The following is a 26,450-nucleotide window of genomic DNA, read 5'->3' as shown; positions in this document are numbered from 1 at the left end:
ACCAACGAGCTTGTCTCACAGCGTGGTGTAGGTGCTGCTTGGGTGTTTTCAGGTGTGGGTGATGGTGCTGACAACAGTAAACAGGACTGTCCTTTCCTCCAGGGTGCATTTGGTGTTTCTTCTAAGAAGCTTTCGCCTTACGATATATCTTCTCTCTCTGTCTCTTTCTCTTCCCTCTCCTCCCTCTCATCCTCCACAGACGGCTGGCATTAACACTACAGATAAGGAGCTAGAGGTTCTCTTCTTGACCAATGTGTCTTTTGAGGATGCGGGCGAGTACACTTGTCTCGCGGGGAACTCTATCGGCTTTTCTTACCACTCTGCTTGGCTGACGGTGCTTCCAGGTATACTCTTCACTCTGTGGGTCCATTTTCTCCCACCTGTGTTACCTGAAATGTTAGAAACGCCACGAAACTTGTTTTGCTCTGCAGCACAATATTTAACATCAATTTTCAAACCTAATTATCATAGATTGCTACTTGTAAGCACATATTTTAAGTGCGTCGACGCTCTGTCACCATCCCTTTAATTTAACCAACCGAACATGCAATCCATCCTTCACTGAAAGGCGCTTTTTAATCAGAGCAGATCGTCTGCTCAGATGTCTCTGGGCTATGAGGCAATTTAACGACACTTCAGCTTTTGCTTTTCAAGACAATAATTGCCTCCCTGAGGAAAAGCGTATCACAGGTGCAATTACCTGCAGCAGGATAAAACTACACGATGATCACACCGTGGGTTGCTGCCCCAACCCACGGTGTGAATGCGAGCTTTCAGTGAGGAACAACAAGTTTCTGATCTGTTTCTCTTTTGATTTATGGATATTTCTTCACAGAAAATGCTCACTAAAAATCCATTTGGTTGAAGTGTGCTACTGAACAAAGCAAGCTATTTTTGAGTGGGAATTAAAACAAAATGCTGTGTGAATTTGGTGAATTTCAACTGACTTTTCACATTTTCCCTCCTAAAGCAGTGAGTCCACAAAAGGAAGACTACTACGCCGACATCCTTATCTACGTGACAGGCTGCGTGCTCTTCATCCTCGCCGTGGTCATCGCAATCCTCTGTCGTATGAGGATGACCACGCAGAAGACTCTGCCCACGCCTCCCGTGCAAAAACTGTCAAAGTTCCCCCTCAAGAGACAGGTAACAGAAAGTAGATACAAGATTTGCACAAGACTTTCCCAAAACCCTTCTTCTCTCTGCTTGTCTGTTTAATGCAGCTTTTAGTATATAACCCAGGTCAAACTAAGAAAGGAAGAGTTTGGGGTATCTGTCATTTAAATAATAGAACAAAGTATAAATTGGTTAAAGAAGGTTTCTACGCGTCTGTCTGTCCTGTTGTTTAATTGGCGCTGTGTTGACGATGGACGGCAGCACACTGGTGACATGTGTTCACATTTATCTTGGAGCAGATTTGGTTCAGGGATATTTATGCGCTCCTGTGACTGTCAGTGTTGGTTTTAGATTTCACTCTGAGTGTATCACACACTCTCTCTCATCAACTGTTTGCGAAGAAACACAGAGTGGAGCAGCTGCATTGCCGCAGCTTTTAGTCCGAAGAACTCTTCGTGACTTCAAGCTTAGATACAGTATCTACTAAGATCGGGCTAATCATGCTCAGTTTATTATCGAACAGGCTGTTATTGAAATTAAAGCAAGTCTCGAGGGCTGAAGGAATAATTTATTTTGTAAAAAAATTGTTGAGCACTCTTCCAACAAGAGTTGAGACAAAGGATTGATCATCTCTTTATGTAAACACAAAGCTAGAGCTAGTAGCGGGTTAGCTTAGCATAAAGAGTAAAACCTGGGTACGCTAGCTTGACTTGTTAGTAAACACTCAGAGACAGACCGACAGATACAGGATTTTTTTTTAGACTGATGTTGATATTTTAACCCTTCAAGCTCTTTTTCTGACCTTAGTGGTTTCTGTCATATTTCAGGACTGCTTATAGAACAAAATTATTGGGTGCACATCAGACGTTAGCATAGCTGGTCTCTGCTTATGCAGCTACCCTTGAAAAAATAACAGAAACTGCTTCTAATGGTCATCAAACCACATCCTTATTGATTTATACTGAGATGCTAAAATTCGTCATTATCTGTACGGGGGACGCTGTCAGATGTCATCTTTTTGGGGGTAGAATTAAGACTAGAGATGGCACGATACCACTTTTTTATGTCCGATACCGATACCGATATCATAAATTTGGATATCTGCCGATACCGATATGAATCCGATATAGTGTTTTTTAATCAACAAAACTGTTTTTATAAAATATCTTGCTGCATTTTGCAAGTCTGCAAGTTCATACTCAAGTTTAAAACAACAACTACACTAAAGCTATTCTGTTATACCTGTATACAAAAAAAAATTTCATAGTTCAGCAATACTGATCAATCTAATAAACTTAAACCTACACCATCCTCCCTATTCTGGTATTTTAAAGAGTACTTAGCGTAAATATTAAGCAACCTAACTAATAGGGTTCCAACTCCCAGCAACAACAAAAATAAATAAATAAAAAATAGGGAACCACCCCTCACGCTCCACCTCATGATGCTTAATCAACGTAATCAACCTTAATTTGATGCAGTGTGAAAAAAAATGCACAGAAATCAATTATTTTTCAAGAAATATTAAATAGATTCAACATCTTTCTTCAACAAAATTGCAGACTGCACAGATGGTACCTTCCCAAAGGAAAATGTACTATAGCTTACTAGGGTATATATATTAGACTTAATAGTTACTATATACAGTAATGGACTTCTATTCATTTTACATCAAATTAAAACTTTGGGTGTCAGATAATTATTTATTAAAAGCTAGACATTTTAAATGAGAATAAGAAAGAAAAGTATGTCTTTGTGCCCCCTTTTCCCTGTTCATGCCCTATCGGCCCCCCTGGCTAAACTTTGCTAGATCCGCCCCTGCACAGTTACCAGCTGTCAGCTACGTAGAAAAAGATCCTGGTGTAGAAAGTAATATTAAATAAATTCTAACAACAGCTTATCAAGCTTAAACGTGCTGCTGTTGTTCAGCCGCTGGTTTGCTCTTTCTGGTGCAAAGTGGACCAAAAACAAACAAGAGAGACTCACGACAGAAAAGCCGATCAGCTGATCATTAGCAGTTTCACGATTGAAGTAGCAGCCGGAGAGCGAGAGGCAGTCGCTCGTTAAGCTTAACGCAGGGATGCTTTACAAACATTCAGAGATGGACTTACACACTTGCTTTACTTCTCTCGGGGATAACTTTGTCGGAGATGAAATGCCAGGTTGCTAGCGAAGCTCCAAATGCTATCCAGACCACCGACAGGTCCCGCATGCCACAGCTGCTCTATCACGTGATGCATACTGCTCCGACGTTCTGAGGCGAGTTACGGCGTGTTGCAAGTTTTGTGAGGTGCTTTCGTGATATTTAATGGATCGGATTAAATTTTTTATTTTTCTCCGATATCCGATCCAGTAATTTAGGTCAGTATCGGACCGATACCGATACGTAATATCGGATCGGTCCATCTCTAATTAAGACGCACGAAAAAACATTTCCTCAACATTTGTTATGCAGTTATTTATTCATGGATCATTTGCTAAGATCAGTTGCGGATCGGATCGCGAGTCGTCGTCACCATTTTACGCTCTGTTGTCATCAGTTGCAGAGCGCCCTCTTGTGGACTAACTATACAACGTCAGCACTGATATAATGGTTAAAGTGTGTTTTCTTTGTCTCTTCTTTACTTTTTTAATTGTTATTTATATGCCGTTATAAATGCTGATTCTTATATGTTGCCAAATAGCTAATATAAACCAATTTTTACTGTGCTTTACTGTGAGCAGCTCTAATGCTAACTTTTAACAGATATATGAAGGGGGCTTTCAGTTTTTAGGTTAAATCAAGATAATTCTTCTTTTTTTTTTTTTTTTTTATAATTTCTGCTACAAATAGCATTTTGTGCAATTTATTGTTCACGGTTTGTTTCCCTTAAACAAGCAAAATCATATTAGGAGAAATGAAAACACACTGATGAGGCTTCAAAAAATAAGATATCAGATATGATACACTTGGCAGTACGGGGTTAAAAGGGAACTATTACGCTCTTTTATAAGTCCAAGTTATTATTTTTGGACTCTAGCTTTGCATGAATCACAGTTCAAGAAATCCTGATTTATCCTACGTACTGTAGTTTATCTTCCATCTGAAAAAAGCTTTTTTACCTTCAACCTTTTCTCTAAAGAGAAGGTCGAACAAGAGGTGGGACAAATAGGCTTCTGTGCTCAGAGCCAGAGCTGTGAGTCTGGGTTGAGCATATTAAGGATAGCCACTTTGAATGACATCACAGAGAGCCAAGAACAAAACAAGACAGTCAGAAACAGATTATTTAGAGCAGTCGCACTAATCCCTGTGAGCCTTTAGCTCATTACTTTTGGTCTCTTACAGTAATTATAATCCAGGTAGGGATGTGCATCTTACCATTTCTCTCTGAATGCCAAGATTGTCTGAATGTCTAACATGTAGACGAGTTTGCGATTATCTCTTCGGCCCCACCCTGCTGGCTCCCACTGTGTGCAGGACATAGCCACTATGTGTGTCTGTGTGTTTTGTGCAAAATCCAGCTTTCCGACTCCATAATTAAAGGGTTGTGCATCTCAAAATGGAAACGATGCATTTTTAGAAAAGAAAATATTATTTGAAAGCCATAATGCAGTTCTTGGAAAACAAACAGACTTTTAAAACCACGATAAGGTTTCAGCTGTAAAGGCTGTTATACAGTCTGAGGTTGGGTTTTTTTTTGGTACATAAAGAAGTATTGTTAGGTTATATCAAGTAGAAACCTCAACTATCGAAACATTTTTTAATTGTAGCCTCTAAATCATTTCTACTTGTGCGGCGCTCATATAAATGGTCTTATAAGGTAGTGCAGGGAAAGTTCTTATTGCATTTTTCTATAATCTTTGCTTCGTTTTTGTAAAGCTAATCTCCCTGTTCTCTCCTTTTTTTTTCATAACTCTGAGTAAATCTCCTGTAAAGCTCCTGGCATGTTCTATCAGATATTACTTTTCATGCCTCTGAAATTGTGGTCAGGGCCCTTTTTCTCATTTTCCTCCAGTCAAGAAGTCTGGTAAGTGGACATGTTTGTTTCAGGACCCCACCTGAAGGGTCTGAGCCGGCAGACCCTGACATAAACAGATCTATCAAAAAGCAGACCCGAGCCATCGTTTTTTTCCCCAGCAGTCAGATAAATGGCGGGAGGATGCCGAGCCCAAGGGCTCAGCGGAATGACCGCAGATCCAGAAATGGAGCTTGTTGATGGATGGAGATGTCCACCCCACCTCGCCACTCACTCGCCCACCTCTGCATCCTCCTTCATTCATCTTTGTTACCTCTCGCTTCCTCCCGTGCGCAGCCACAGGCCTGCTGTTTGTAAAAGTCACTGACATTGGTCTGGTCCCGAGATGTGTGATGTTTCCCAAAAAGGGTTTTATCTCAAGTCACTGAATGTTGTTCTTTAAACTTCAAAGCGGTTTTGAATTTGACTGGATTTTGCACTGGATGTATTTTTGTCAGTTTTTGTTTTTTTTCACCCCCCAAAAGAGTGTCAAGATTTTCAGTGTGTCACGAGAAAAGATTTCTTTTGAATATATTTTATGTTTCAGGGGCTGGTTCATTTTCAAAAACATCAAAAATATTAGGACTGTTTGAATAAATAATAAAGAGTCAAACTGATCTGAAAAAGGAATTACTTATTCATTATTTAGTTAAAAAATATTTGGTCAAAGATCACGGTTAGATTTCTCTTTTCCCTCTGTCTTTATTTGAATGCCTGTCACCAAACTCTTTTTCAGAGACTATAACAGTTTATTCTTTTGTACCCAAGCAGGTGTCCTTGGATTCCAACTCTTCCATGAACTCAAACACGCCGCTGGTCAGGATCGCCCGTCTGTCGTCCAGCGACGGCCCGATGCTCGCCAACGTCTCGGAGCTGGAGCTGCCGTCCGACCCCAAATGGGAGTTCCCTCGGACACGGTGAGGAAAAAAGCACACTGCACGCGCTCAAAAAAAATTATTCAGTCAAGTAAATTATATTTCACACTTTACATTGTGCTTATGTGACAAAATTACATGTGAAATTTACATGTAATCAAATTACTTAAAGTCTTATGAGTATACACACTGAACTCCAAGTCTGAAATCTGGCCACTTGTTTCAGGCTAACTCTGGGTAAACCTCTGGGAGAAGGCTGCTTCGGTCAGGTGGTTATGGCTGAGGCTGTTGGCATCGACAAAGAGAAGCCCAACAAGTCGCTCACTGTTGCTGTGAAAATGTTGAAAGGTAAGTAATCACTGTGGCTACCCTGCAGGAATGAATACATGACCTTGGCAGTGACAGTGCTACCATGCTCGCTGTTGTTCTGTTTGTCTTGTGTACTGGATTTGCGTTGGTTTGATTGCTTCGGTTCGTATTTTCGTCAGTACAAATGCTCCATTGATTTTCTTATCTCAGATGACGCCACAGATAAAGATTTATCAGACCTGGTGTCAGAAATGGAGATGATGAAGATGATTGGGAAACACAAAAACATCATCAACCTACTCGGAGCCTGCACACAGGATGGTGAGCGCAGAGTGCAGTAACAACAGAATTAATGCAGGACTTAACCATTGCCATGAAAGTCATATTTGTTCTCTGTTTCCCGTGCAGGTCCTCTGTATGTCCTGGTGGAATACGCCTCCAAAGGCAACCTGAGGGAGTACCTGCGTGCACGGCGGCCACCGGGCATGGACTACTCCTTCGACACGTGCAAAATCCCCGATGAGCAGCTCACGTTCAAAGACCTGGTGTCCTGTGCCTACCAGGTTGCCCGAGGCATGGAGTATCTTGCGTCACAGAAGGTTAGCCACGTTGCTTCACTTTAACTCAGTTATCATATAAAAGGATGCTTTGGCCTGCACTTAACTTCTCAATCAGACAACCCCCTATGAGCAAGCACTTGGCAACAGTGAGAAGGTAAAACTCCGTTTTAACAGGAAGAAATCAAGTCCATTACAGCAATGTGTTAATTGCGAAATTGAAAGATAATTAGATTAGTGAATTAAAACTCTAAGTTTAAACTAAATTTGAGGCTTTTAAAGTTCAGTTTGTGCGTTTCATAGTGCAAAATAAAACTTGTCAACTTGCATCAGTGTTTCAGTATATTTGCGTGTATGCGTGAGTGCAATGCGCCGTGTGTTTGATGCATTTGTTCTTCTTCCCTCAGTGCATCCACAGAGACCTGGCAGCCAGAAACGTCCTTGTGACGGAGGACAACGTTATGAAGATCGCCGACTTCGGTCTCGCCAGAGACGTGCACAATATAGACTACTACAAAAAGACCACAAATGTGAGGCTCATTCCTTCAGTGCTGTCCTTTAGGAAAATATTATGTGTTTGAAGCGATACGATGGGATGGTATTGAATACAGCAGCAGCTTATTACATATGGCTGAAAGTCTTTTCTTTCAGTGTCACGGTCGGGTCGCATCTCAAAAGTAGAATTGAGCAGATTGAGCAAAATTAAAAGTGTATACGCGGATTCCACAGTGTTGATATGAATGTGTTTTCAAGCAAAGGCGTTGCTGCGAATGAAGCACCGAAATGGTCATCAGATTTCTGAAGCTAGCTGAAGTTCAAGCTGTGGTGGTGGCAGCGTGACTAGGCTGAAGTTTGTGTGTTTGTGTGAGTGTTTGGTTGTCAGCTCCGTACAGAGTGCTTCTGCTGACCCAAGCGTTTCTGTCTCCTTTGTTTCAGGGTCGTCTCCCCGTGAAATGGATGGCTCCAGAGGCTCTCTTCGACCGGGTCTACACGCACCAGAGCGATGTGTGAGTTTGCACAAACTAACCGTCACATACCAACTGCCCAGTCGCGTGTAAGCGAGTGCACCGGCGGAATCCGGGTGTTGAAATATCGTGACTGAGCGTGTTAGCATCAACCGTGTGCGAACATGGAATCATAACATTCCCTTTCCAAATATCTGCGGTTCACCTGATAACCCCCGAGGTTCTCGCGTATTAGCCGCGGCGCATTCCTGCATTTGTTCTTTTAATCTCTATCCAACGACAGCAGAGAGAGATAGGAACACAACAGAGTCCCGACATCTTAGTGCTGTTTTATCAGTGAAAATCCAACCTGCCCCAGAGCAGGAGGAGATAAAGAGGGTCAGTGGATTTATCACAAGGTGTTCCCTCGGGGCACTTTCCCCACAGCACTTCAAAAGGAATCTGGGCAGCAGAGACAGTTTTCACAACCTCTGATTGCTTCCGTGTTGGCCACGATCAAGAGAAGAAAGGTGAGGAGGCGAGGCGGCCTGCCTTGCAGTAGCTGTAACATACCACCCCCCACCCCAAAACGTCTTCTCAACCCCCAAGCCCCGCCGGCTACAGCCAGACGCCGTGTCCCCAGCACAGCCATCCAAGCCAAACACAGGCCCCTGTCAACACTGGCTCGCCGTGTGATTACACTAGACTGGGAACAGGCCGAGGGGAGAATCAGGCTTCTCTGTTATTTCAGCAGGTCTGGATTACACAGTCAATCCTCCCGCCAAACCTCCTCCTCCTCCTTTTATACAGTAGTCGCTCTGAAGCCAGTTTACTCTCACACACCCTGGGGGACCTTGACTTTTGACTCGCAATGATTTCTTATTTTTCCCCCTTTTTTTTATAGGAAATATGATGGCGAATCAATTAAAAAACAATGAAAAAACTGTAGTGCATATTGTTTCTCCTGTCAGATTCATGCTTGTTGAAACCCTCCTGGCTCATTTACAGCTGTAAAGGCAGAAAACACAGTGGCAACATTTGGGAGCCATTTTTATAGGATTTTTGTCCTTTCGCACATTTTTCATTTTTCAAGAAAACGTGTAAGTCGTCATTAACATCACCAGTTCTCTTTTCGACTTCAAACACCAGAGTTATTTAGTGCAGATAGAGGCTCAGCCAGCACTGCGGCCGCTGCCAATGTCACGGAGGTGAGGATTTTATTTTGGACAGCTTCGGAGGTGTCAGCCTATAAAAGCTGCAGTGGAGAAATCTCACTGCAGCTTCACAGTGACGCACTAGCCCATTAAAAGCAGGGAAGGTGGGGAAGGTGTGGGCCAAAAGCAGCTGGGTTGTAAAAGCAGGTATGATTAAGACTAAAGCTTTTGGCACTGACACGTTTGCAGAAATGATTTTAAAGGGAAAGAAACTTACCTGTAACTAAATAAACGAATTAATGTCCAGTAGAACAGTAAATGTAATGCTGGTAGGCTTAGAGCAAAGATATGGTCACAGATAGAGTAGATGCCATTCTTTTCATTTAAGCCAGGGGTGTCCAAACCCAGGCCTCGAGGGCCGGTGTCCTGCAGGTTTTAGATGTGTCCTTGCTCCATCACAGCTTTAAATGGCTAAATTTCCTCCTCAACATGTCTTGAAGTTCTCCAGAGGCTGGTAATGAACTAATCATGTGATTCAGGTGTGTAGACCCAGGGTGAGATCTAAAACCTGCAGGGACACCGGCCCTCGAGGCCTGGAGTTGGCCAAGCCTGAATTAAGCAATGTCAATATCTTTAGATGAAGATGCAATTCTAAGTCTCCCTATGAAACATTTTAGCACAGCTTTTCCAAAAACCAAGGCTTGCTTTGGATTAAAATTATTAGCCCCCATGATGCTGATACTCAATTGTATATGTCCTCCTGAGCAGTCCCAGCCTATTCTTCTTTTGTGAATCTCTCGAGCTCCTCCAAACTTCCTGCACAGACCCTGGTCGTCAGTTCACCCCACAGTCAATGACACTCACTGTAGACTTCACCAGGACTGGGACACTCCTCAGTGACGTGTGTTGCTGTTTTCTTTCAAAATCTTCACATATCCTTCCTTTATGATTCCTTCTACTGTGAACATAATACTCCCACCACCGTGTTTGACTGTGAGGACGGTGTTCTTGGGGTTGGTCGCCTCTCCCTTCTTCCTCCAAACACAAGCAGTGCCTCTATGATCAAATGGCTTTATTTTTGTCTCATCTGACCAAAGCATGTTTTTCCAGTATGCAGTATCTTCCTCCAGGTCATCCTTAGCATAGTTGAGTCTGGGTTGATGGTTTCTCTTCTGCAGAAGTGGACTTTTTCTCGCAGTCCATTCCTGTGCAGAGTTTGTGTGCGATTGTCTTCTTTGCGTTCTGGTGTTCTGGGATTATTTGACACTTCTCTCAAAGAGTCTTTGAAATCTTCTGCTCCCTACCTCTGCCAGGCTCGTTCTGTACGGTGTGGCTCTCTTTGAGTTTCTTGGTGATACTTCTCACTCCAAATCTTGACACTTGGAAACCCTCTGATAACTTTTTATGTCCACCTCCTCTAAACCAATTCCCTTTTTGTTGGCACGATGCTTTCACAGCGACAGCTAAAAACCCTTACTGAAGTTTTTATACTGTATATAAATAGAAAGATACATTTTACAAGCGTTGAGCATTACAGAGTTAAAGCACATCCTGTAGTGGTTTATGCTATAGCTCAGTAAAAGTAGTATGTTTAGATATACTATGTTAAAAAGACACATGGGAAAAAGCCTTTCAATAATTTTGCACTTATCTGCTCACAATATTACTCAAAACTTCTTTAACAAAGTCGGTCATTATATTGCGACGCTGATATATTCTAACAGCCTTCATTTTCTTAATTTGACTCATGCCGCTGCTTATATGAGTGGCTGACGTTTATTAATGTCTGCTGTAAGAATACACGATCAGTGGTGTGTTGATTGGTATCATGTGCAAATATTCTTTATTAAAAGTGTCTACAGGACTGAAATCACAGATGGATACCATTCGTCAGAGTCTATTATTAGCCCCAGAAACAGATGATGTTGTTTTTCCGTATAAGTCACGAAGAGAGTCGGTGCTGAATATGAAAACAGCAAGAAGCAATGCTTGGGCAACAAATAAAGCCAATAAAGTTGTGGCTGACTTTTCATTAACTCTCGTCTCCAACCACCTAGCACATGCAGTACTGCCAGATTGTCAGTAACAGGTTTGGTATGATTGGTGAAGAGAAAATCCAAGCAAATAACGAGTTCCCCACTAACGAAATTAGTAGTGGCAGCATGGCCTTTTTGCTACTAAGGCAGCGTTGTTCCTCTTCGTCTGTTCGCACATGTACTTTCAGTGGCTTTTCATCGCCCAACAGGGCTGATTGATGAACACATTTGAAGTCGATAGATATTGCCACAGCTATCATTGAACCAGCACACCAAATGCAGGATTATATTCATTCCTCCCCAAAGTGATTATCCTTCTAAATCTCACTAAATCAGCCATCGGTGATGCTTGCATTGAGATTCCGAGACTGTCAGCTCCCGTTGCTGCAGGTGCCCAAATGAAGTGTTTATATCTTCATTGCCTTCTTCTCCTGTTAGTCACCTAATAGCCTGTGAATATTCATTCCTAGCAACCATCAATAAATATAAGCAGCCTCTCTTTTCTGCTCTTCCTTCTGATTCCGACTATCCTGCTGTGACACTGAACACCTGATTTGTTGACATGTTTCCCTCTCTTTGAATATTGATGTCTCTTTTTCACCACAGTCGTCTCTCAGGCTTTCATCCGACTCTCTCCCTCTCTGTCTCAGGCGTGCGCCGTATTCGGATTTAGGACCAGCCGGCTAAGCCAGTGTAGCGGCCGTTTTTTCATTTATTCACCCTCTGGACCAGAGCGCGGATAATTAGATTAGACCTAGCGAGAGCTGCAATAGAAGGAGGGGACTCATTCTGATTCACTGGACGAATAGCCAAACAATAGTATGCTGAGTTAATAGACTGCCCGTTATATGATTACTGTCCCTCATTTTTTAGACATTAAGAAATAATACGGGGGTTCATTGGAGCTGCTGCCACCGAGAGACAAAGAAAGAGAGATGATGGCTTGGTTTAGATAGCAGCTGCGCTTTAACGCTAGATGCTGTATAATAAGTTTTCCCATTTATCTCTGCTTCTCCCTTCAGGTCAGGCCTGTGTTGGTGTTGTGGAAACATCATTATCTGCGTCCATAGTTAATAGCTGCCTATTTACCACAAGATTTTTGTGCACGCTTCGTTTTTTTGTGTTGTTTTTTTTCTTGAGCCATCAAAACAACGAACTGATGATTACATCTCCTTCTTTCGTTTACTCGTCTTATTTCTTGCTTGAGGCAAGAGAAGTAGATTTTTTTTGTTTGTTTACAAATATTGACCAGCTGTCTGAAACAATAAGAATTTCAAATGGATTTTTTCAAATTGAGTGCAGTTAACATTACCGAGGATCGATTTTTCCTTCAAACAGATCGATCGGTGGACAGAGCGCATCTGTGTGAACTATGACTGCCTTAGACCGCGGCGTCGCTACGACCTCTGATCTATATTCCTCGTGTGTTTGCGCTGCTGTTTAGGTGGTCTTATGGGGTACTGCTGTGGGAGATCTTCACCTTGGGAGGCTCGCCGTACCCAGGGATCCCAGTGGAAGAACTCTTTAAACTGCTGAAGGAAGGACATCGAATGGACAAGCCTGCCAACTGCACCCATGAACTGTAGGTGTCTGCATGAGTATAAGTGTGTTGCCTTTGTTTACAGGAGGCTGTCCAGATGAGCCAAACAACAGCAGGTTACACCAGGGCCCTGTTATGTTCCTCAGTAATATTCTGTTTATCTGTCATACTGTCATACATTTGCTGACATTCCCAGAAAGCCATAACTTTATACCTCTTTTTTGAAGTGTTTTTTGTTAGGAGGGTTTCGATGTTTTAATGAGTTGTTCTGTCATTAAAATACTGTATTCATAATATGTTTGTATAAGGCAGGGGTGTCCAACTCCAGGCCTCAAGGGCCGGTGTCCTGCAGGTTTTAGATGTCCCCGTGATCCATCACAGATAAATACAACAAAATAAAATGATATGATAGGACGAAAACTGTGGTATTTTGTAAATATAATAATAAACAAGAATTTACTGTGTAATTGTGTAACTTTATTAGCAGCGTCCCCTTTTGAAATGCGCCAACAAGAGAGTAACGTCCTCCTCTCTGCCCCTTAATGCTCTCTGGTAACACGTAAATATTTTTTTCAAAATAAGACACACAACTACAACACGGGAAAAGATCCAGGGAATCCAAGTTAATGATAAAAAAAACCCTGAAAACCTTAAATGGCCCTGTACAATATAGATATGAGATCATTTTCAACTGTGAATCACTCAAAGCTAAGAATAAAAATAAGGAGCTGGAAATGAGCCTAATAGGGACCTTTTGTGTTATGTCTAGTCTGCTAAAAAAACCGAAACAGTAAAAACAGTCCATCTAAGACCGGAGAATGTAGTGAACGAGATGCAGTGTGACTAAATCCTCGCTGTTGGGATTCCAGGTACATGATCATGAGGGAGTGCTGGCACGCTGTGCCATCGCAGAGGCCGACCTTCAGACAGCTGGTAGAAGATCACGACCGGATTTTATCAATGACCTCCACAGACGTAAGTCTCCCTGCAAAGCTGCAGAACACACACAACACCAGAAATAAAAGCACACGCAGCTTATTGCGTCACCCAACCATAAAAACACTGCTAAAGAGTCGCAATGAGAGATTCTTTAGATGTTTGGGTGTATTTTTAAAGTTGCATGCGAGTGAACAATGTAAAGCAGCATAACATTTCCAAAGTATTTCATATTCTGAAGACCTGGAATAATACGCTAAACTTTTTTCCAATCATCTGACCACCAAAAAGTGAAAAAGTTTGACTGTGACACCAGAGTCTAACCTCTGACCTCTCCTCTGACAGGAGTACCTGGACCTGTCGGTGCCCTTCGAGCAGTACTCGCCCACCTGTCAGGACTCCAACAGCACCTGCTCCTCAGGGGACGACTCCGTGTTCGCCCACGACCCGCTGCCTGACGAGCCCTGTCTTCCCAAACAGCTTCCCAGTAACGGGGTGATTAGGACATAAAACCTGTGCCGGAGGAGGTCGGACATTAACCTCTTCTCACAGTTTGTGACAGAAATATCACCGCTCACTGACTCAAGCACCTCAAGATACGGAGAGGGACAAAAAAGAAAAAAAAGAAAACTCAGCATGCAATACTTCCACAGTGCTTCAGCTCTTTTTGATTTGTCTTAAACTCTCGGACAAAGCTCTGTTTCGTGTTTTCTTTTTCTCCTCATCCCCACGAACTCTCTTTAAACATTGAAGGATTTTTTTTTTCTTGCCGTTGAACCATGTTTGTGTTCTTCTTTTCAGAAATGAAATTATATTTTTGTACTCGGGCCAGTCTTTTGTTACAGACAATCTGTGGGGTGAAACCATTCCGTGCCTACTGGGATTAAACCTCCTGAGACTGGATTTAGGAGGAGGAAATGAAGGGCATTGATGAGTGACTTGTTGGTGATCCAGTGGGTGGGGGTCCTCCAATTTTCGGTTTGTTTTTTTTTACTACACGGAGCCCTTTTATCGCAATAAAGCGATGTGAAAGAAAATTGATGAACGAGATACCAGCAAAGCCAGCGTGAGCTCAATGACAGGATTTGTTCTTCCGCAGAGTTACTAGAAGACGTTCAGCAACAGAGAGGATCACGTGAGCGTTTCCTCGTGAACGTGTACGCCATCATCCGCATTTTAGCTTCCTGGGAAAAAGAAAAAGTGATAATCATGGAACAAATTTTCCTCATCAAAGATGAGGCAAAGCTTCAGGGCCATTCAGTAATAAGAACAGCGAGGTTATGAGGGGTTTTTTAAAAATGTATCTACAAAGTGATTTATTGTAAATATATAAATGCAAATATGTATCATAATGCTGTCCACAGCCGTGTACTTAAAAGACAAAAAATGACATTTTTTTAAGATATTGTTTTAGGATTGGAAACTTTGCAATCTAGGAGACACTGTCATGAACGTGTAAAACACTTAATCAGAAAAGGTTTATTTGAGTAATTAACGTGTATATTTGTAAAGATATTTATAGACTTAACATGTGGTTCTTAAGTTCGAAAGGTCTAGTTTAGGATTTTTAGTACTGTACGCAAAGATTTCTATTTCAATGGGTTTTTTCCTTTTGTTTTTGTAACTTATTTTACAACCAAACTGCGATATTATTTTCACAACTGGCAGACTCCTCTGGTTTCTGATCCATCTTTTTATTGGTTTGTTTACAGTTTAGAATGTATGACACGAAGATGATTTGTTTTGTTTTGTTTTGAGAGCGAGAGAGTGCGATTTGACTGCCGGAGGAGGACTCATGAAGGCTGAAGGCTCCTGCTGAGGAGAACCTGATGTTTCCAATGAGTTCTGAGTTCTGGTTTAGAAAAGTTAGCGTTTGCCGTATCAAAGCGACGATTCACTCTTGCTGGGCAAGAAAAAGCAGGAGATGCGTACCGGGGAGACCTTCTAGTACTTAAACACATATTGAACATCAACAACAATGACTAGCTGTGAATCATAAGAAGCCTTCAGACCCTTTGTAAGGGAAAAAAAAATCCTCCTGTTTGGACTGTTTTACTGTTCAGGCCATGAAAAGATTAATGTGTTTGCTTCTATTATTTCAGTTCAATTTATGTAATCACCAAATCACAACAGTCTTCTCGAGGTGCTTTATATTGTAAGGTGAAGAAACTACAATAATACAGAGAAAAACCCAACAATCAGAGCGAGCATTTGGCGACAGCGGGAAGGACAAACTCCCTTTTAACAGGAAGACTTCTGCTAGATCCAGGCTGAGAGAGGGGCAGCCATCTGGATCAATTGTTCTTCCAAGTTTTGGCATTATAGTCATTTTTTACATCTGACCACAAAGGCTGGTGTCAGAGTAACATCTCACCTGCAAACATGAAGGTGTTAGCCTGTATTGACAGTTTTCTGTAGAGGGTTAGGGTTAAGATTAGCAGCTACGATGAGGGTTAGAAATGGGCTTCTTCATGTGTAATTGTTAAATGTCACTTGTTTCGTAGTCTAAAAATGACCAAAAAGAGGAATTCAAGTTGCATCGCCTGTAGCTGGTGTTGTTTGAAAAGATTTAACGTAATTATAGGGGGATTTTTTTTTTAAACATGCTTCTGAAGGCTTCAATTGCTTAACTCGTAAAGGTCACAGGGTCAGCGCTAACAAGCTTCAGTCTCAAAACTCTGAGCGCCTGTGTACACTTTCACGGATGAAAAGATCAGCTTGAAGGCAGAAATGTAAAGCTGTTGTCCTTTTGTGCTTGAGTGTGGGGGAAAAAAACACTCTGCCCAAACGCTTGAGATTTTATCGCTGCTCTGTAGTATTAATACTGAAATGAAGGCATGCTGTGCGACTTACAGATCACACGGCAACAAAAGAAACTATATATACAGTATATATATATATATATATATATATATATAAATATATAAATATTGGTTTGTTGAATGAGACTCTGTGGTGGGTCCTTCTTCAATTTCCATTTGTTGAGAAAAGTGCCAAATTAGTCTTAAAAGTGTATTTTATCAAATTCTTCATATCTCTGAACCAAATACTGCACTGGTGAATGTAGGCGGGCAGAGGTTTACACGTGCAGGGAAGGATCATGGGATTTCCAAGATGGATGGATCCATCTTTTTATTTTGTTTTTGTTTTTCTTTCTTTTTTTTAATGCAGTCATCTGTCTAGCCGACTCCTCCCTCCCCCAAAAAAGCAAAAGCGTTGAAATGTTTACAGGATCTGTTTTCAGAAAAGTCACAAAAGGGAAAGCGACGTTCAAGTGGCATTGAAGGGTTCACTAACACATTTTACTCGCTGCTAAATGGAAAAGGTGCAGACACGCCGCTCTGCAAAGGCCTCGCTTCAGTGTGTGAGATGACTTTAAACATGTGGTCATCCCTCACCTCACCTGAAGTACTTTAAAGTGTGAAAATTCATATTTTAATTGATTGCTTCACTGGTAGAGCACTGAAACAAGGCCTTTGCATAGTGAGCAGCCACACAAAGTCGTAGTTATTTCTGTTTTCAGAACAGTTTTTGGCCCTTTTCTGTAAAGTGCCTGGAAATAATTTAGGACATTGGTTCATTTTGATCACATTTTGAATGTATAATTACCAAAATAAAGTTCTCACTAGAAGCGGGCAACTATTAGCCAGATTTTTTTATTTCGTTTCTTTCCCAAGTGAACAAAACAAACAAAAAAGGCACTTCGGTAAAAGGTTGGATGGATCTAATGAAACAGATGATGTTTTGTTGTATTTATTCTTCCATGCTGGGTAAAAGCTTTCCCTATGGTGAGAGTATTTTTATTCTTAACTATTTCAGTTTTTCAGTGTTGTTATTCATTAAAGAGCCAGAAGAAGAAGAAGAAGATGATGATGTAGAGTAGTAATTGTACTAGATGCTGATGCTCCCCATCAGGATTTGCTCCTGGCATAGTTTATCTTTTATTTTTCATGTTATTTCTGTGTCCATGTCGAGCTTTTTACTCTTGACACTGATGGGCTCTCTCTGTTTCATCACTCTTAAAATGAATGTGTTGTATTTAAGACGTGTCCCATTTTTGGCAATAACCAGGACCTCGTTTCCACGGTTTTGATTTTGAGTCATGTGATTTCAGCAACCTGTCAAACACATCTATTAAAGATAATAAATCTTCTATCAAATGTGACGGTGTTTCACAATTCAAATAAAATCGGAATCGGGAGTTTTAGTGGAGACGTTTCCGTATTATTGTGCAGAAGTATCTGCGACACATTAAAAACAACACATATATTTGAGTGAATATGGTTGCTTTGCTACTAAACTGAACAACCCCCACAGCCTCAGCAGGGAGCAACTCTTACTGTACTTACAGTCACGCGTTGACCTTTAAACGCTTGCGGTCACTGCTCGGATTTATTTATTTATTCTCCCGTTTCCGATCAGGAGGGGAGGGAGAGGGGTGTCATCTTAAGTATACGTCTTTCCTTCCCTATATTGCACGACTACACCCAAACATTCACGTCCTTTCTCACGTGGATTGTTTTTTTTCAGTAAGTTGTCAAGCAGCTCCGCACTATTTTCATTTTTCTCTACGCTTCATATAGTTCTAACCTCGCGATGAGTTAGTCCAGCATAATTTATAGTTTGAAATGCGCTTTTACGTTGCTTAAGTATGCACGAGTAGAGCTGTTTTGTAAGTATCGTTTTCATGCATTTGTTTTATTGCCGCCATTTTGCATTCTGCAGGGTTTGTTTGTCGGGGGTTTTGTGTTTTTTTGCAAAAGTTATCCTCAGATTTATTTTTGTTTTCACAATCCCGCACTATTTATTTTTCCTCCCTCTGTATTCATGTTTCTAACATAGAAAGGTGGAACTAACCATTTGGCATTATTTGATTTTTTTTTTTTTAGCGTGTGTGTAATTCATAGCTTTTGTTGTAACGTACCTGTTCTGCTCATGGTGAATCCTCTGTAACATTCCACCATCACACCCCCTCTGAGCAAACAAAACAACTTTCCACAACTCTCTCTTTATGTCTCTCTCTCTCAGTTTCTCTCTCTCTCTGTGTCTCTGTGCCTGACAAACTATGCTGTCAAAAAAAAAAAAACGTTTTCAATAAACAATATAATAGCATTTGCTGTCAGCAGTGTGTCTGTCGCTAAGAGTATGAATTTGCAAAAACAAACTGTTCCTGTGGCAAAAAACGAGTCAAACATTAAAAAAACCCCAGACAGATTTTATGATTCATGGTAGAAGTTTGGAAGTGTATGTCAATGAAATGGAGCTAAAATACCACAAAAGTACAAATGTCAGCATGTTTGTTTGCCCGCTGTCTCAGGTTGTTTCGTCTGAACGTTGTCAGTACAGACGCAGATTGCGGGACTTTTCCCTTCTACGCAAACTTACATAACTGAGGGATGAAATGCAAGACTTTAACAAAGACAAAGAAGTTGCTGCAAAGAAACACAGTCACTGGAGACTTTACTACATCCATGTCACTAGTACCCAGTTCAGCCTTATTTTGTCTTCAGAACTGGCACAGATTCTTCAAAGTCCTGGAAACATTCCTGACAAATTTTGCAGACTTGTCGGTTTACGTCCATGATATAAATCTTGTTTTCTACCACATCCCAAAGGTGGACTGAGACCGGATCACTGCGAAGGCCAGTTGCATTCAGCGAAGTCATTGTCATGCTTGAGAAACCAGTTTAAGGTAATTTGAGGTTTGTGACATGGTGCCTTATGTCAGGATAACACTGTGGTGTAAAGGACACTGTAAGCGATGCTCATTTAAACTGTGGCATTTAAACGATGCTCACGGGGTCAATTTGATGGCAACTTATCAACGATGAGGTAGCCATCATGGGGTAGCCAAGCTGATTTTACTCTAAAAGGAAACATAATTTACAAAATGACTATCATGCTATTTTTTATTATGAGATCATGAAAACAAAAATGTGTTACAAACATGAAAAGCCAACATTTTTTGTCATTTTTATCACTGATTTCTACACAAATATACTTGTTTTTGCATGCAGAGGAAAATTGTCCAACAAAGACTTCAGCATTAGATATACTCAGTTTGTAGGGCCAACCCTTCAGGCCGTGTCACAAGCATGGCTAAAAATAAATATCCATGCATCCATCCTCTTCCATTTATCCAATTCAGGGTCACGGAGGGTCTGTAGCCGATCACAGGTACCATAGGTCGAGAGGCAGGGTACACCCTGGACAGGTCACCAGTCTGTCGTAGAGCCAACACATAGAAGCAGACAACCATTCTCACTCACATTCATATCTACGGGCAATTTAGATTAACTAATTAACCTAACCTCACTAACTGCATGTGCTGCAACAGTGCTAACCATTGCACCAGCGTGCTGCCATACTGTCTTTAGCAATACCTAAACACGGTTTTTCAGTCAAGTAAAAAGCAACTACAGATAACTGTCGTTACTGGATGGTATTGTTTCCTTTGATTCCCGAATATCTCCATCGACAAGTGGACACATTACTGTGTTATTATCTTATTTAAAGGAGCTTGAAGAGAAATAAGAGACCGAGCGTTTATGCCACTCTGCATAAAGAGGCTCTTATATGTACAGAGGAGGATTATGGGAATTCGACCAACACAGAGACACACTTACGTTGTCCAGCAACAATGGCGCTGTGTGAAAGTCAAATGCTGATTGATTAACAAGCCGAGTCAGCAAACCAAGGATGCCGAGCAAAGACAGTGACCGTACTGGTTATTGTGGTGATATTTAATTTGTAATAGAGTGCGTCCAGTTAGCTTTATGACAAAGAAATTCTTTGTATATTATGACCTCGTCTCCTCCAAGGTAGGGGCTAAACTTAAAGGTCCAAAACCAGTACATGCAGGTATGTAAATCAGCTGAATGTGAAGATGTGTTATTACAATTTAATTACAATAATTAATTGTTTTCTTCAGTAAAATGTGTATATTATCATGACATGGTATGTGTACAGCATGCAGAGAGGGAAACTAAAGATGCTGAGAATTTGAATAACACCTTTAAAGTGCAACAGGAAATGCAGTGAGCAGAGATTTTGTTGCCCCAGTTCCTGTTGATTCTGTCACGCAGTGAACAAATTAGCCTCTCATAGCATCTTAACTGCTCTTTAATCAAGTAAAGTCTTTGCCTCTCTGTCTTTGTTTGCTGAGCATGGTTCCACGCCCTCCCTCGCCGCCTCACTGGCTGCAGCTCAGTAAATGGCTGGTAGGAGGGGAAGATTTTTTTCAGAGGGGTACTGAAGGCACGGCCAGGGTGGGAGGGCAAAGCTGGACAGTGACAGAGGGAGAGAGAGGGGTCTATGTATTCAGGCTTTTGGCCCTCAGCCCGTCTCAAGTGCGTCCTGAGGGGAACATCCTGCCCCTCGTTGGAACTTCCTCAGCCTGCTGAAGTGGCCCATTCATGGAGGTCTTGTGAGGGGGGCTTGTTTTTGCTGCTAAATGGATGTTTCTGTTTCAGAGGTGTTTGTGCTACTGGACGCTTTCCACTCCACGCCATCCCCCAGACACACATACTTACGCACACACCCTCTACCCCCACTTTTCTCCTCCTCCTCCTGTTGACTTCCCATTTCCCCTTCTTCTCCTTCTCCTTTTCCCTTCTGTTTCTCCTCCCTGCTCTCAGCTAACTACAGTCTCAGCTGCAGTTCATCAAACTTACACTCCCACTTTAGGCTCCTGTTAGACCTTTAATCCACCTCTCAGCACAGGAGGAGCTGGAGTCGAGGAGGGGTAACTGCAAAGCAGATATAAAGGGATGGATACTTGTTTCACTTCTCTAAAGCAGAAGTGGTGAGTCTGCTAATCAGCCAGCTACACATCTGTATCTTTTCATGTAAAACAGTGCACATGTTATCAAGTGTAAAATGATGAGAAACAGTTGCTTCAGGAAAAAGCTGCATTAAAGAACTGCATCTGTGGACTTCCAGTTTGGGCATCATTTACGTTTTGTTCCCTGAGACTGTTTAATCTGTGAGTCTGATAAGTGCTGCCGTCACATTATGGGAAACAGTGGTTGGAGACAACAACAAGATCAAAAGTGCAATGAACTTGCCATTTCTTTGTCTTTCAAATGGCTGCTTTGAAGTCAACTTTGGTCACTCAAGAAGATAAAGCAACAATAACACAGTCAGTCTACTACGTGTCTATTAGTTTGTGATTAAAAACGGTCATATTGGTCAATTACAAGTAATCTGTCTGCAACAATATGGTGACGAACGGCAAAATCTGTTGCCGTCTACATACAATTTATTTTTCTGTGAATGTTCTGGCAAGACATTCAGAATCTCGCCAGAACTTCATAAATGTGAAAATAGTGATGTAGTTACTGTGTGATGGCAAATTAACTGCAAAATGGCATAGGCACTTGGCAAGCTTTCTGTTATATGGATATATAAACAGAATAGAACCATTTGGCAACCAGCTGAATTCAGTCCACTGTTGCAAAGAGATGTTGCACAGAAAAGTTGCACTCATTGGCACAGACTGACTCAGACTGTAACGAGTTGGCAGTCTTTCTCCATTTATAAATTAGACAATTACTCATTAACCTTTTCCCACTGGTCTGAGACCAGTCGTGGTCAGTTTGAAATGGCTATGACAGGTTGCCTCTCACCAGGCAAGCTCTGCAATTGCCTTGCTATCAAATATGGCTGCACAGAGCAGCGAGCAAAATCTACTGAGGAGAACTTTGAAATGTTACTAAAGCCCTATGATAAATAAATCATTTACCCCAATTACATTTTTTTGCAGGTTTCCTATTTCAAAGGAGGCAGAAAGTTACCCGACATCAGGGCAATCTACCATGGTGACAAACCCTTGAAACTTTTCAAGAATTTGAGGGAAGTGCACCTCGGGATTGTTGGTTCACTGCCATGGAAACTGCTGACATTGTGAGTGTGTCACTTGGTTGATTCTTTGTGCCGTGGCTCCTGACTTCAAAGAAACAGCAGCGTCATCAGGCACGGGGATGCCCCAACCTTGATTTTGAGCATCATCACTGGTGTTACGAGTCGGTTGTACAGCTATGACACAGCTACCAAACAGAAACAGAGCCCATAGTCTCTGAGGAAAAAGAAGGCACACTAGTTAGGAAGGCAACAAACACATGAATTTGTACTCGAGGGTCAGTTTATCCAACCAGAGTTCTACTGTTGCAACAAACGCGCTCGTAAAAATGCACTGAGTGGCAGCGCATTAAAAACACGGATTTTTCCAAAACAAAAACACACAATCGTGCTCTCCGTCAGCTGAGATTTAGCTTTTCATCTTCCTCAGAAGAAGAAGCTGGAACCATCTTTCTCTAAAACTTTGCATTAAAAAAGGACCCTGCAGACTATTAGACAATTCTGCACACAGCTGTTTCTCTGGCAACACATAAAACCAGTTTCATTATGATGGATTCCAGATGTTAGAAAATGTTGAAAAGTTTATGTTGTCAAAAATTTCAATAGAATCGTCCTTTCAACAACTAGAGCAGTCATGAGGCAGGTCTTTGCAGTGCATGTCAACGCTCATTTAAATACCCAGGGTTGTCAATGAGCCCTCACAAATTTGCAAAGCTGAAGTTGAAGCAACCACCTTGAAGGATTAATTAAAGCCTCGGCGTAGGCCCAGAGTAGCTTCTAGTCCCCATCTTGAGACTGGATCTGTTTAATCCAGAACAGGCTAAATCTAGAGCTATTTTAAGACAAGTCTTTGCAACTAGGCTTGAACCTTGCCTGTGAAACCTTCCCAAAAAGAGATTAATCACTGCACAGAAAATATTCAATACGACAGTCAGATTAGTTCACTTGCCTCAAGATTTGAAGGAGACCACTGGGAGTCTCTAAAAGACACATGAATGAAAATAGCATAATAAGTCATGCAGTTACAACGTTACAGTGGCTAGCTACAGCATGATTAATCCCTTTCACGTAAATTAGCTCTGATAACTAATATTTAACAAACGTGAAATGAGTACAGCAGCAGAACTTTTGTATTTTTGTCCCTAAATAATGAAACCCAGGGAGACCAGGAGGAAAGTTTTCTGGAAGATTCTCAGACCTCCTGACAGGCCAAACTGAGAGGCCTCGCCCGTGCTGAAAAGCTTGACCATTTTTATCGCTGTCTGGCTTCATGTGCTGCCAAAAAGTTCTTTAATTGTTTCCCATTCAGTCAAAGCCACAAAGCTTCACAAAGCGTTCCAGTATATACAAACTGTGGGTCTTTTTTTTTCCTTTTTTTTTTTTGCAGGCAACTGAAAATAATTGCACGTTTCAGGCTGGCTTTGAAAACGCAGCCTTATGTGTTTCGCACAGTTTGACTGTGAGTCAACATTGGGAGGAAAATCAAAGATGTCTGCGGAGCAGAGGGACTGTTTGTCTCATCATGAGGTCTCAGTGTCTGTTACATACGCTGTGTGCCTGTGACATTAGCATAATGTACATGTTTCTGCAAAAGTTTTTGAATTGTGTGTGTGCGTTTATCTGTGTGCATCCAAGTCTGAAACACTACATGCGTGTGGGAGACTATAAGAATGACAGTTTGTTTTGTGAGTGCGCGACTGAGTTCCTGAAACTGGACCTTGGTATGTTGTCACTGTAAGTGTGCCAAATCAGCGATTAACTGCGCTCCCTCTGAGACAAGCGCGTAGCTGAGTGACATTTTGAAACAGGTGTGTGTAAAACAATCCGGTTTTCAGCACTCCTTGGAGAACTGCTGTCCCACTGAAAAGCAGGAATAGACTTGATGATAGTTTAGGGACCAACACAGGTTTGTCTTAGCTAGATGCCCTTCTAAAAGCTGGCTTCTAGAGTGGCGGGCGCAGAAGCAACAATTGGTTAAAGAGGTAAAATAACTGTTTAAGTGATTAAAGAGCATTAAATGACAAAAAATCAAGAATCTGTATAATATTTCAAACAAATTCAAATTGAAGTCTTACTGTGTGACTGAACGTAGCATAGATTTCGTTTTTGATTGTGTTTTCTATTTCAGGAGAGAAGCTATCAGAGCTCCGCCCACAGTGCTTGAGGGACAGGTGATAATGAGGTAAGGACACACAGCCTGAACTTAGCTCATTGTAAACAGGGGTGAATGGATGGCTGGAAAGGTTTTTTGTTTTTGGAGTGCACAAACATTTGTGTTGGCATGTGTGTTGATCTGCCAGTGCAAAATTACCGATCATGATTCTGAAATTGCATTACCGCATTGTTTGAACTGTGGAGAACTGTTTTGTATTTTATGTCATACATTATGTTTATATGACGAAGTATAAAGAGAGGCTCTCAGTCTTACCACAGAAAAAGTGTGTCATCATTAGGACAAAAGAACATGTTGTACGTCTCCAAAACTCTTGGTGGATATGTACTAACCAGTGCTTTGTTTAAAATGGATTAACTATTCAAGTCAATTCAGTTTTATTTATAGAGCTCCAAATCACAACATCAGTCGCCTCAAGGCACTTTATATTGTAAGGTAGACCCTATAATAATACATACAGAGAAAAACCCAACAATTATATGACCCCCTATGAGCAAGCACTTTGGCGACAGTGGGAAGGAAAAACTCCCTTTTAACAGGAAGAAACCTCTGGCAGAACCAGGCTCAGGGAGGGGCGGGGCCATCTGCGACAACCGGTTGGGGAGAGAGAAGGACGACAGCATAAAAGACATGCTGTGGAAGAGAACCAGAGATTAATAACAACTTCAGTGCAGAGAGCACAGTGCTAATGTTGCTAGCTGGGAAAGACAATACGTAAAATTCACATTATTTTTTTTAGAAAGCTACACACTATTTTTGTGAGGAAAAAAACTAGCTGGTAGCTGTCTCACTAGAGCAATAGATAAGCACCCAACAACTCCAAAAGTCTGTTTAGTAACACTTTCACCAAAGTGACCAGTGGTGGACTGCCTGTCCAGAGAACCAGGACATTTCCCAGTGACGTGTCAATCATTTTGGCCTGCCATGAACAGTTAACACAGTGAGCAACAGCAAAGGATGCCATTGATTGACATATGGCAGGGTGATACAGTATGTTCATCAGATGTTTATCTACGCAAGTGGTGTCCACTAATTACCAACCATCAGCTACAGTGATATACACTGAGCAAGTTGCTTCCTGTGTGACCCCATCTGTATGTGCTATTCCTAGTAAGCACTATAGCTTCACTTTGGATACTTTGAAAATCCAGTGTTCAGGTTAACTGGTTTGTACCAGGCCAGAAGCAGCTATCCACTGCTGCTAACGCAACACCCACAAAGTGTTGTGTGATACATTCTTTCCTTGCAATCCCAACACTAGCCAAGTAAAAGGGCAAATAACACTTAGGTAAGTTAGATTATGCTTTTGTATAAGAGCAGCGTTCTGTATATTTTTGTGTAACAGTTTTCCGTGTGATGTGGCGTCATTATGTGGAGCAGTCACAGATATCCACACTGTGTTCATCAAAGCTAACTTTTTTGTGTGTGGAACCTGTTCGGTTATCTTGCTCTCCACAAACATGTGGTTCTTTAGTTTTGTTAGTGTTTGATGAGGTAATGACCAGTTCCTTTGTTCTGTCCCAAAGGCTCTTTCCAGTTGAACCAGATGCAGCAGAAGTCAATATGTGAGTTTGTAGCCATTACCATGTACCTTGCTTGTTTTTAGGGGTGGGTTCCCATTTCTTTTGACACTGTTTGCTCCTAGGCAAGGAGGTAGTTTGCTGTATTTCAATTTATTTTAGTTAATCTACCATGGCTGTGTTCCTTTGATGTGTTTGTTGGCCTGAGTTTGGCTTGAGTTCATCCTAAAGCTAACTTAAATATATACCTATGGGTATGTAGACAGGATTTAGGAAGCAAGTCGTTATGTGGCTGCTTGAGAGGATCAGTTACGTTAACTTTCAGGACATCGCTTCCCATACCTGAGAAAATACAATGAGCAAAGAAAGAGCCCAATCCAGCGTGTACATGTTGTGCACAGTATGCAAAGTACAAAGCTAAATTTAAATCAGATAA

The 26,450-nt window shown here is 41.5% G+C and overlaps 1 protein-coding gene across 7 annotated transcripts in view; it reads left to right on the top strand.

Annotated features, from left to right (window-relative positions):
• fgfr3 (fibroblast growth factor receptor 3) overlaps positions 1–18,573 on the top strand; it is a 66,773-nt gene extending 48,200 nt beyond the window's left edge. For 3 of the 7 annotated variants that reach the window (XM_076877259.1, XM_023152339.2, XM_012920090.3), the window contains exons 8-18: positions 200–344; positions 971–1,146; positions 5,880–6,028; positions 6,213–6,334; positions 6,506–6,616; positions 6,704–6,894; positions 7,260–7,382; positions 7,789–7,859; positions 12,431–12,568; positions 13,396–13,501; positions 13,808–18,573. In XM_076877259.1, coding sequence (XP_076733374.1) covers positions 200–344; positions 971–1,146; positions 5,880–6,028; positions 6,213–6,334; positions 6,506–6,616; positions 6,704–6,894; positions 7,260–7,382; positions 7,789–7,859; positions 12,431–12,568; positions 13,396–13,501; positions 13,808–13,972 — 1,497 coding nt within the window. In that variant the 3' untranslated portion in view covers positions 13,973–18,573. The remainder of the gene's footprint in view (positions 1–199; positions 345–970; positions 1,147–5,879; positions 6,029–6,212; positions 6,335–6,505; positions 6,617–6,703; positions 6,895–7,259; positions 7,383–7,788; positions 7,860–12,430; positions 12,569–13,395; positions 13,502–13,807) is intronic. The other 4 variants (XM_076877260.1, XM_004554768.4, XM_076877261.1 and 1 more) reach the window with 4 other exon arrangements.
• The last annotated feature ends 7,877 nt before the right edge of the window (positions 18,574–26,450 follow it).

Source organism: Maylandia zebra, linkage group LG19 (genome assembly GCF_041146795.1).
Source record: "Maylandia zebra isolate NMK-2024a linkage group LG19, Mzebra_GT3a, whole genome shotgun sequence".
Lineage (NCBI taxonomy): Eukaryota > Metazoa > Chordata > Actinopteri > Cichliformes > Cichlidae > Maylandia > Maylandia zebra.
The sequence above is the reverse complement of the archived record's forward strand: the minus strand, read 5'-3'. Positions and strand labels throughout refer to the sequence as shown.